This window comes from Cervus canadensis, chromosome 12, assembly GCF_019320065.1.
Source record: "Cervus canadensis isolate Bull #8, Minnesota chromosome 12, ASM1932006v1, whole genome shotgun sequence".
NCBI lineage: Eukaryota > Metazoa > Chordata > Mammalia > Artiodactyla > Cervidae > Cervus > Cervus canadensis.
The window spans coordinates 62,521,239-62,533,720 of NC_057397.1; the positions used below are offsets into that span (position 1 = coordinate 62,521,239).

General features: G+C 37.2%; 1 protein-coding gene across 1 annotated transcript in view; it reads left to right on the forward strand.

Annotated features, from left to right (window-relative positions):
* Window positions 1-12,482, forward strand: part of NIPAL2 (NIPA like domain containing 2) — a 77,503-nt gene that overhangs the window by 18,366 nt on the left and 46,655 nt on the right. The window contains exons 2-3 of the mRNA XM_043483816.1: window positions 4,372-4,440; window positions 5,491-5,662. Of these exons, the coding sequence (XP_043339751.1) occupies window positions 4,372-4,440; window positions 5,491-5,662 (241 nt within the window). The remainder of the gene's footprint in view (window positions 1-4,371; window positions 4,441-5,490; window positions 5,663-12,482) is intronic.

Here is a 12,482-nt window from a genome sequence, read left to right on the forward strand (position 1 = left end):
CAGAAAGTGTCAGGGTTTTTTTTAGTCCAATTATTTTCTGTGTATTAGAGACGACTAAAATATGACACAGAAATGTTAAAGTGATGTGGAAAATGGCAAATATCAAAAGAAAGTAACTATATTAATATCAGCTAAAATAGATTTTAAAGAAAAAACATTGAGATTAATACTTAAAAGGAACGATTAGCTGGGATGATAAAACAGTCTTGAACCTGTATACACCTGGCACTATGGTCTTAAAAATATAAAACAAAGCTCAATAGATTTAAAAGGAAAAATGGGTAAGTACACATTTGAGTGTATTTTTAACATACCTCCCTAGGTAATTAATAAACAATCCAAAATTTAGTAAGAATAGGAAAGATTTGAGCAATGAATTAATGGAGATAGATGAATAGATAGAATATATAAAATATATTAACTCAACTATTAAGTACTTTTTTTTCAAACATCGAGCATTTCTTGACCCTACACCAGTCAGTCACAAATTTTAATTTACACTGTATAATAGGTGAAAGGCAAATGTTAATTTATACACAGCATGTTTTCTGCCCACAACTCAGTAAAATTAGAAATTAGTAATAAAGTGATCAACACCTCATTCATTTAGAAATGTTGAAAAGCACACCTTTGAATAATATAGGCTCAGATTAAAATAAGATGATCATAAAATGTTTAGAACTAAATGCCAGTGAAAACTGTGGATGCCAAAGCTATGCAGGTGGGAAATCAGAAGGTATACTTAGAAATGAGTAGCCCTATTTGCATATACCACTGGATAGAAAGAAGCAGAAAAAGCTAGTGAGTTAAGAGTTCAAATGAAGAAGACAAAAAAAGAAAAATTGAGTAAACAAAATAAAGATAATTAAATCAAGGAAGGAAAGAAATATATTTATGTCAGCTTCATAAAAACAGTCATTTATCTCTGGGAGGGAGAAGAGACTGAAGTAGAGCTAGTTACATTTGTAGCATTTTGTTTCTTTGGACCAAAAAAGTAAATGCCTGTGTTTTTATTTTTATTTATTTATTTTTTAATGCCTGTGTTTTTTTTTAACAACTTTATTGAAATATAATTCACATATCATATAATCTCATTTAAAGTGTACAGTTCACTGAGTTGTATAAACATCACCACAATTAACTTTAGAACATTTTTATAACCTCAAAAAGAAAGCCCCGGCCTTTAGCTGTAATGCCCAAGTCCCTCTTCCTTCCCACCGCTAAACAACCACAATTCTGCTTTCTGTCTGTATAGATTTGCCTAATCTGGACCTTTCATGTAAATAGAATCTTAAAATACGTGGTCTTTTGTGACTTAATTCTTTCACCCAGCATAAACTTTTCAAGGTTCACATAGGTTGTAACATATTTCATTGCTTCATTCATTTTTATGGATGAATAATATCCCATTGTATGAATATACCACATTTTGCTTATCTATTCATTAGTTGATGAACATTTGAGTTACTTCCACTTTTGACTAATCTGAGCAACACTGGTATGGAGATTCGTGTACAAGCTTTTGTGTGGACCCATGTTTTCATTTCTCTTGGATTTATACCTGGGAATGGAATTTCTGAGTCAAATGTAAATTCTGTGCTTAACTTTTTGAAGAACTGCTGGACTGTTTTCCAAAGTGGTTGCACCATATTATATTTCCATAAGAGTGTGTGAGAGTTCAGATCCTTTGGGTCATTTATTTGGGTCATTTGTCATTATTACTGCATTATATGAGTTCTTTACAGATTCTAGGTATAAGTCCCTTATCAGATGTATGATCAGATGTCTTATTTCCAAATATTGTCTCCCATTTTATAGATTATCTTTTCAATTTCTTGATCGTGTCCTTTGAAATACACAATTCTTTAATATTGATGAGTCCAATTATTTTTTTCTTTGTTGTTTATGCTTTTGATGCCTATCTAAGGGAATCCATGGCCAAATCTACGGTCACAAAGATTTACCCTTGTGTTTTATTCTGAGAATTTTATAGTATTGGCTCTTACATTTAGGTCTTTGGTTGATTTTAAGCTGATTTTTTTGTATATGGTATGAGGTCGGCAGCTGAACCATTTTATATCTCCGCCAGCAGTGAACAAGAGTTTCAGTTTCTCCACATCCTTACCAAAGCTTACTGTTATTTTTTTTAATTGTTTTTGATTTGCCTTTTGCTAATGATTGGTGCTGTTGAGCATTTTTTCATCTGCCTATTGGCCATTTATATATCTTCTTTGGAGAAAAGTCTATTCAAGTTCTTTGACCATTTTTCAGCTGCATTGTTTATTTTTTTGGTGGTGTTCAGTTGTGGGAATTCTTTATATATTTCAGATACCAGTCTTTATCAGATATATGATTTGCAAATATTTCCTCCCATTGTGTGGGTTGCCTTTCACTGTGCTAATAGTGTCCTTTGATGCACAAAATATTTCACTGTTGATAAAGTCCAGCTTATCTATTTTTTCTTCTGTTGCCTGTGCTTTTCATGTCATATCCAAGAAATCATTGCCAAATCCTGCTAACCAGTTTCTAAACACTGGGCCTGGTGGTGTTTAAACTACTCAGTGAATCATTTAAAGAATTTTGAAGTAAGTTATTTCTATTCACCAGTTTACTTTTATAATTACAGAAGATTTTCATAATTACTCATTGAATCCCAAACTTCTTCTGAATTTTTATTTTCCTGATTACTGCCAAATGTACTCAATTGTAAATCGAAAGCATGGAAATAGCACATTATGTTATGATACAATTGTTCCCCATGAGGAATAGTGATCAAAATTGTTGCCAACTGCCTTTATTAGGAAAAGAAAATTCTTAACTGATTAAAGACTATGGATATTATATGTCAGCTATTAAATGGGTTTTCAGCTTTTCTGCTTCATTTTTAAAAAAATACTGAATTTCACTTCAGCACGCATAATAAAGTTCTAAAACTTCAAAGACATTTTGCATTCTGAAAAGGGTTCCTTGTGCTTGTAATGTTCATTTGAAATTCAAATAATGCTTTGGAATTTGAAGCTAGTTAAAAGTTCTGTACTAAAGAAGAAAAAGGGGGAAGAGTCCCTCTATCATTACTAATTGTTACTACTAGCAGATATTACATCTTTGTACCCAGATAGTAGCAGTAAATGCATCTTTTGAAGTTATTAAGTAATACATATGCTATCTATAGTAAACATCTTGGGCAATGTGTCAGAACTTATTTTTTAACCTCTGTAGTTCTTGTTTTAAACCACTATATACTTTTTCAAGCAAGTGTTTTTTTAAGCCCCTCACTGTGTATAGTAGATGACGTAGAAGACCCAGTGGAAGTCTAAGACACGATCCTCTTCCCTTGGAGAATTTGCCATCTCTTGACAGAGCCTGATGATACACGTGACAGTATAAAAGAAGAAATAGGGACGTGCACCATTTAGATTCTGAGACAGTAAAGATGGGCTGTGGTGTCTGAGACAGTTGTAATGAGTGGAGCTCAGATAGCCAGGAGGGTGAGGTCTGTTTGGAATGGGCTGAGGGAAGGAGATGGTGTCTGGGTGAGAGCAATGACGTGAGCAAGGTATGACATCTGACCGGAGAAGTCGGGACCCAGGTACCCAAGACAGAGAGAGCAACCTGGAGCATGCTGTGGACAGTGGGTGTTCGGGATGAGGCTGGATTATGGGGAGCTGGGATAGTAGTTTTATACTCGATGTAGTTGACTGTAGAGAGGGACTGTGGGTTCTTGACCAGGGGAGCAGTGGAAAATTTAGTCTGTCACCGGTAGAGTTCATGACACTTTGGAGATAGAGGGATTTTGGAAACATCTTATCTAACTACCACTGTCTACTGGATCCAGGGAGCTGAAGTAGCTTGCTCAAAGTTGCCCATTAGAAAATAGCAGATCTGAATCTCACATTCATCCTTTAACTCCAAAGCCAATGATCTTTCTTTCATACCACAGTTTTCCAGACTATCTTCCAGTCTACCAGAATATCTTAAGAGAAAGAAAAGAGGGAGAACAGCACTCACATACTTGAGACAGTGAACACCCCAATCAGAGGGGTTGCTGAGGAAAACTGAAACAGAATAAGTAGAAGCATCTTAGTGGGAAAAAGTGAGAACCTGATGACTATTTTAGTAAAGGGAGCAAGTATCTAGAGAATTAAATATAGACTGAACTAGTTCTAAAAAATAATATTTGACTAAAGTGAGAAATTAATCCTAATAAAACTGTTATCCATATTCCAAATGACCCTGGCAAATGGATGCTACGGAAATATTTGCAGAATGAATGAACAAAGGAATGAATGTATCAACTTAAATTTTTGTAGGTTGTTTTTTTCTGGTAAATATCTTACAAATGCTATTTAAAGAAAGCATTTTCTTTTATAGATTCACCTTTTTGGAGTTTTGCTGGCCATTTTAGGAAACCTGGTAATCAGCATTTCCCTAAATATTCAGGTAAGAAGAAGCTTATTTTTCTAACTCTGTAGTTTGATCCAGGGACACATTATGACTTTAATAAGCACAGACACTCTTGCCTTCTTCCTCCATTAAAGAAAGTGTATCTTATGTCCTTATTCATATAAAGACAAATGTAGTGCTGATTGGATTGTATCCATGTTTTTTCTTTTGATTTTAAAAGAAGTTAAATATTTTTGTGAACCTCTTAATAGTATTGTATACCCCAGTTAAACTTCATGTGAATTTGTATCACATTGAGAAAAGGTGTTCATAATATTGGCATAAACCAAGGTTTATTTTAATGTTCTACATTTTCTTATGGTACTTTTATTATTTTCTGAATAGCTCCTGAAGCTTTTAAAAATTTTTAAAGAAAAAATTTTAAAGTCATCTAGAATTGTGCATACTTCTTAAAGAAGTGAGTTCAATTATCATTAGAAAATCAAGAGGGAAATAGGGCTTTATTTAATGGCCAGTTTTTCAGGAATTCACATGTTTGCAATAAAAGGATATACTCAAACCAGATATAAATGAATTCCTCCATCCCAACCCTCTGCTACCAGAACTTTCTGCCCTGTTACATTTATTGTGATAGCTACTTTGACTCACCCTAAGATATGCTCTCTTTAAATCCCTTTTCCAAAGGTGTTTCTTTAATAATTTATCGTATTTATTTCAATGATGTTTATTTTGGGAACCTGATTTTTTTTTTGACAATCTAATAAAAGAAGTGTTTTGGTGTGGTAGAATAAAAAGTCACTTAACTCCTTAACATACATCCCATCTTTAGATAGTAATAATGATATTTATATCACAGAGTTATGAGAATTAATTAATATGAAGAAGGCCCTTTAAACTATAAAATACTGTGTCAGTATGAGTCACTTTTAGTATGTTTGGAACAAAACAGAAAACCATAATCATTGCTCTATTATAATCTGCAAATAAATTTAAGAGCCTTGAAGCAATTTTATAGGACCAAAATTTTCAAGGCAATTTTTAGTTGCGTGGAAATGTTTTCTTATTTACATTCTGTTTGACTTCTAGAAGTATTCACATCTTCGGTCAGCACAGCAAGAACACCCAAGGCCATACTTCAGGAGCGTGTTGTGGTGGGGTGGGGTCATACTGATGGCCCTGGGAGAGACGGGAAACTTCGCGGCCTATGGATTCGCCCCCATTACTCTCATCGCTCCGTTGGGCTGTATGTCTGTTACAGGTGGGCCATTTTTCTGTGTTTTGACAAATAGAAATTTTAAGAGATCAGAATAATCGGTGAAAAAACATACAACTGAACACAGGCCCAAAAGAAGAAAGTCTGTTTCCTGTTTTCTTAGCATGCTCACTTGGAACAGTTATACTCCTAATTTCAGTATTCATTGTCATGGTGCCCCATTAACCGTGAAGAAACTGGCATTTTGTAGCTGTAATATTTATGTTTAAAAGCCTGATTCCCGGTGTCTGAGTCAATAAATCAATAGCCACAGCAAGTGTTATACATGCTTTTTAATCATTAATGAATTATCTTAAAACATTTGTAATAGAATGACATATTTTATTCATATGTTAAACTGACATGACATGCAGAGTCCTTGATGCCTGATCCATAGTTTAGCATCTCTTTTACATTAAGAATTAGATATATTACTATCTATAAGAATGTGTAATTTTACAGTAATGTCATAATTAACCTGCTTTCAAAATTTTTTATGACCTGCTAGATACATTTAGACAAGAGAATATGAGATGTTGCTAAAGACTAAAGAAAAAGCAAAAATTACTGCTAAAAAAGAGAGCAAATTCTCTAAGCTGTGTTAAAATCAATAAAATCTTTTGAGTTTCACCCTTTATCTGCTGCTATGGAAACAGCATGTTTCTAAGTTTCTGTGAACTTGGAATCTTCATTGAAATAGAAACAAGTTGATGGTTATTGTCTGGTAGCAACTAGATCAAGCATATTATCCCAAGTGTGATATTTTCCAAAAAATTATATGATATTCTTTTTAAAAACATAATTTCAACTGAAATAATGTATACTCAAAGGGAGTTTTGTTTCATTTTGAAAGAAGTTTCCCCTTCTTAATCATTTAAAATATCTTATTTCATAATGTACAATAATAGAATGGTTAGCAAAGAATGCTTTTTTTTTTTCCCCAAAGAATGCTTTTTTGGCTTTCTAGAAATTGTTCAGTGAAAATCACCCTACTCTGAATAGGCACACAATTTATGTAATTATTTGACATTTTTAAAATTCAGATAAAATCAGCAATTTGAAGGTGTCTTATCTTCTATTTACTACTGCATATACTGTGTACAAGGGCATTCTTTATATTTATATTTTTTTCTTCTCAAAATCTGAAAAATAATAGATAAAAAGATATAGTTATATTGTGCTTCCCTGCTGGCATTAATGCTAAAGAACCTGCCTGCCAATGCAGGAGACATAAGAGAGGCAGGTTCGATCCCTGGGTTGGGAAGATCTCCTAGAGGAAGGCATGGCAACCCACTCCGGTATCCTTGTCTGGAGAATCCCATGGACATAGGAGCCTGGAGGACTGTGGTCTATAGGGTTGCAAAGAGTTGTACACGACTGAAGTGACACAGCATGCACGCATAGTTATATTGTCACCGTGAGACTTCTACAGGCCCCAATTGTTCTGAAACTGTTGTATTATTTTTCATAGTGACTGTCTGTTTAGAGCTCATCTCTAGTTTCATTTCTGATTCTGCTTCATGCTCAGTTTCCATTCAATAGCCTAAAACAGAAGTGTCCAGACAGATCAAACAGAGGCCTGGAGGAGGGTTGAGTGCATCACATTGCACTGAAATTCTCCGTTTATCTCGAAGTCCCCGGTCCTGGGAAGCTTTTTTCTGGGAACAAGAAAAGAGCCATTCCAACTAGCACAAAGGAAGGGGGATGTGCTGGATTTCTTATAAAGACCCAGAGATCTCACAGAAATGAAGATAAGCCAGGCCTCTTGGGACCCGAAGTGAGAATTCGGAAATTATCAGAGATGAAGGGCCAGCCCTGATAAGGTCCTCACAGCCCTTCGTGAAGCCTCCTGTGAAGCCGCTCATCTTGGCATGACTTGCTCGAAGCTCTCATTAATAACGGGAGGTTTTCAGTCTAATCACCTTTCCCTCCGACAGCATCCTCCCAGGTCTGCTGGAGGGGCGGGGCAGTCCACGCACCTGCAGACTTGGAGATGGGCTCTTCTCCATGCTATCCTTCCTTTTTCTTTGTCTACCCCTGGCCTGGATTAATGTTTCAACTTTAGAACATTTTTAGCAACCTCCCTCTCTACCCATTTAAAATGATTCCAAGAAGTAAAACTATAGCCTCAAACACAAATTGTTTCCTGCTTTACAGTCTTTGCACACAGTAATATATGCTCATAAATAATATTCCCACAGCACTCCTGCGTTGAGTTCAGGTCACTGTGCAGTGTTGTGGGTGGGTCAGGAATGCTGGAGATGGAGGATTTTCCACAGAAAAACCCCCTACCACTTTTATGATTCCTTATAAAGGTTCTAGAAACTCTAGAAAACGTGAAGCAAAGGGGACAGTATTTTTTAATAAATATGTTATCCTATGGCTGTGTCTACAGCTGAGGCAGAGAAGTGTCTACACTTTACTAATTTCATATTCCCTATTATTTCTTGGGAGCTTCAAGAAGGAAATCAAACCTTCCTATGATTTTTTTTTTTTAAAGGTAATATTTGTTGCAATGTTGCATGAGAGATTACGTGTTCTTTTCTGGCTTTTCTGCTGTCTTTTGTGGCTTTCAAAGTTTGAAAAGAAAAAAAATATAAGAAAGAAAGAAAACTGAAGTCCAAAACAGTTTTTTTTTTTTTTTAAGTTTTAGCTCTTAAGTCCAAGTGAAGGAACTTTCTTCCATCTTCTTCATTCTCCTTTGGTAGCCTGGTTCCTACCAATACACTGTGTTCCTTTTTCTCCTCTCCAGAAGTAAGGCGATACTGTGTGGGTCATCATCTCACTACGCCCAGGCTGCTAATATGTCATTCCCACTGCTTTGTCTTACATAATCAAAATTCCTCCTCCCTTTGTACACTTCAGTGCAACAGACTTTTTTTTTTAGGACTAGCACGTAAGAAGCACTACGGTAACCACCCTGGATATTTCAGTTTGTACTCCACCCACGTTCTCGCCTTGAACCATCTTCCTTTCTAGTCTTTCTTTCCTTCTCTCTGTGTATCCTGCTGCTCTACACTGATATGCTTACCTGGAGGTGGCATTTCTCAGGCACCAGTTTTACTGATGCTTTCATAGGCGTTCTCAGAAACAAAGAATTCTGTAATCAAGCAGGTTTCTGCAATATTGGATTTAAAACAGTACACAGGTTTCCTGAGTAGAGGATTTCTTGAGGCTCTGGGATAGGCCCAGGCATGCTGTCAATTTTTCAGAAGCAAATGCAGTAAGCCAGCTTTCCAAATCTGTTGTCCACAAGATGCCTTTATAAGAAGCATCTCAAGGGACAACAGTTCTGCAGAAAACCCTCTAGAGAGTCCTTACGGCAACGCTCACAGGCAGTCAGAGCGTTCTAGAGACTCAGACAGGATAGATACCTCGCCGGTACCTACAGCAGGGTGGGGAGGTGGATAATGGGAGTAATCCTGATACACAGGCAGATCTGAATGCCCAGGCCTGAGTCCTCTTTTGGAGAAAGAGGCTCAGAGCCCTCATATTCTTGTATCTCCTTATACTTTTACCTTCCTTTCCTCCCTGAAGGGCTTTCTCAGTGAATAATAAGTATAAAAGCTTATTTTGGCTAAAATGCTGATTATATGCTGGCAGGCTTCCCTGGTGGCTCAGACAGACAAGAATCCACCCACAATGCAGGAGACCTGGGTTCAATCCCTGGGTCAGGAGAGAGAAATGGCTACCTCCATCCTTTCGAGAAGGAAATGGCAACCCACTCCATGGAGAATCCCATGGACAGAGGAGTCTGGTGGGCTACAATCCATGGGGCCACAAAGAGTCAGACATGACTGAGTTACTGCCAGTTTCACTTTTTTTCATGGTTAATTCTAGGAGTTTGTTTTTCCATTAATTAAGAAATCTTAAGAGTTGGTGTTTCAATTGCACCTGGAAAGCTCTGTGACCTCAGGCAAGTTGCTTAGATGGGTTTATGCCTCAGTTCCCTCATCTGTAAAATGGGAATAAAAACAGTTCTTCCCTCAGAGGTTGTCATGGGGAAGAACTGAGTAAACACACACACTTAAGAACAGTGTTGGATACATAGTGCAGTGTTTGACACAGTGACAAACCTAGCCATTGTCACTGTGATTTATATTTTTAATTAACTAGAAACACAGTACATTATTCTTTATAAGGGAGTTTACTTCGTGCTTCTGAAGATGGCTGGTTGTTAAATTCTCAAAAATGAGTAAACCACTTCAGGAAATGCCTTTTATTGTCCTTACCATTGTTGTCGTTCATTGTTCAGTCACTAAAGTCGTGTCTGACTCTTTGCAACCCCGTGGACTGAAGCACACCAGGCTTCCCTGTCCTTCGCTATCTCCCAGAGTTTGCTCAAACTCAGGTTCATTGAGTCAGTGATGCCATCCAACCATCTCATCTTCCGTTGCCCCCTACACCTCCTCCCATCAATCTTTCCCAGCATCAGAGTCTTTTCCAATGAGTTGGTTGTTCGCATCAGGTGGCCGAAGCATTGGAGCTTCAGCTTCAGCATCGGTCCTCCAGTAATTAATTAATTCTCAGGGAGAAGAAGGGTGGGCTCCTCACCGCTCATTTGTTCAGCCATTAAGCAGCAATTATCCTATGACTCCTCCACATATTACCCACCAAAATGTGTTGGAAAATACCAGCATTTCCAAATAACCTAGCAAAAACAAATACATATAAAAAACAGACTCAGAATTTTGTCCAAGGGAAAACAGTCTGAAATGTGCGTGCAACTTGCTGTCTTCTTGCTCTGGCTTCAGAGCACTTTTGTTCACTTGCTAATTAACTTCAGAGAGACATTCAGGTCTAACTGCAATTTGAGAAAGTGTTTTTCTGAGAAACTATTTATTACACCAGAAATCCAATAAGGAGAAATAAGTTGGATATTCTGTGCAGTTTGTAATAAAATTTTAAACTGCTGCTAATCTTTCCTGTCCCTCTTCCCCAGGAGGGCTTTTTTTTTTTTTTTTGCTTCTGTACTAAATTAAACCGGCTTCTTCTCTGCTCCCTTAGCACCCTGCATGGGCCCTCCTCTCATCTATTTGGTGCCTTTTTGTGAATTAGAAAAAAGCAGCCTTTCTCATGATACTTTATTTTGATCTGCAGATTATCTTAATACAATAATTTGACGGGAGCAGGACACTCTTGTGCCATCTGTCAGAAAATTGTCCTGAGAAATACACGAAGCACCAAGATCTGAGATGTGGGTGGTGCCCCCTCAAATGTAGTGTCTTTGTGCAGTGCACAACCTGTTCAACTGCATGTAGAAGCTTTGACCCGTACTTCCCCTTTGGCAACTCTCATCGTGCTCAGAATGACCTGTTTAATGTTCATCTTGGCCGTTCATCTGAGACCAGGAGACTGGGACTCTGTGTCATGTGGCCTGCTGTCTGATTTTTTCAGGAGAGCTTGATACAAGAAATCATACAATACAGCCTCACAGAATTGGTTTGAATTTGAATTTTGATACAGTGAGGATTGAGTGTTCTAGGATGTCCTGTTCCAGGATATTGAAAGAGAAGTGTTCTGTTCTGTTCTAGGGTGTTATTTGTGTGCTTTCTCACTTCAGCTGTGTCCGACTCTTTGCGATCCCATAAACTGTAGCCTTCCAGGTTCCTCTGTCCATGGGATTCTCCAGGCAAGAATACTGGAGCGGGTTGCCGTTTCCTTCTCCAAGGTGTTATTTAAAAGATTTCAATTCCTGATGAAGTGCAGTGGTTAAACATTTTTTGCAAAGAACTTGTGAATACTCACTTCTGTACATACTTACAGGTTTATAAGCCTGTCCTTTGGGGGGTTGAGTTAGATTATTTGTGCATCTATTAATACAAAGTGTGCCCTTACATTTCATGTTTTCCTTTTCCTATTTATCCCCTGATGGTGATCTATGCTATGCATAAGCAATAAGAGATGAGTGAAAATAATAAAGTTGTCAATAATCTGAAGAGTTGAAGCCACAAAAAATGAAGGAGGTTCATGGTAGACTTCTCTCAGTATAAAATTGACTTGTCTAGGGGTAGCTAGGGAGTGGAATATGAAGGGATGTTGTTGTGGGGGCAGGAAGGGTGGGAGAAATAAAAACATGATGGACATTTTTCCGCTCTATACCTCTGAGTGTATTGATTGAAAGTAGTTAAGTTCAGAGAATAGATCACCTTTTTCAAGTTAAATTCAGGTAACAACAGTTTAGAAATAGTTAAAGGTAGGAAACTAATGCTGAATGAGCATCCACCATGCCAGGTACTGTATGAGACATACAACCTTATTATTTTACTTAATTACTGCCCAGATGAATAGAAGTGAGTAATAAGTAGATTAAACTCATGATGAATTATATGAGATCAAACACTTGGAATTTTATATGGAATGATAAAATTAATAGTAGTGAGTTCTCCTTGGCCCTGGGATAATTTCCTAGGAGAAGTAGTCACCCTGTGACAAGGCTAATTTGAATTAAGGCTGGAGATCTGAACTGCTCTGGGAAAATGAGGAGAGAATGAAGCAGATGACTGGTAAGTCTTTCCCATCACGCATTTTCCCTAACATGCTGGCTTTTGTTCAAATTGAAATTCATGATGTGGAAATATATGTTGTTTCATGTGTTTCTGTGTGCCGTTATGAAGCTGTAAGCTGCAATGTGTCTGTATTCCATTAAACAATGGTCATAGCGCAGCCAGAAAACCCTGGTGAGGCCTTTTGGAATTCCAGAGAAGTCATCTCAAGCAGTAACTTTGGTCTCCAAGATTTTTATTAGAAACAAATGAAGGAAAACACAAACAGGCCCATGAGCGAGTGACCTGTAGCGCCCACAAACCTCGATGCGGTGGATTCT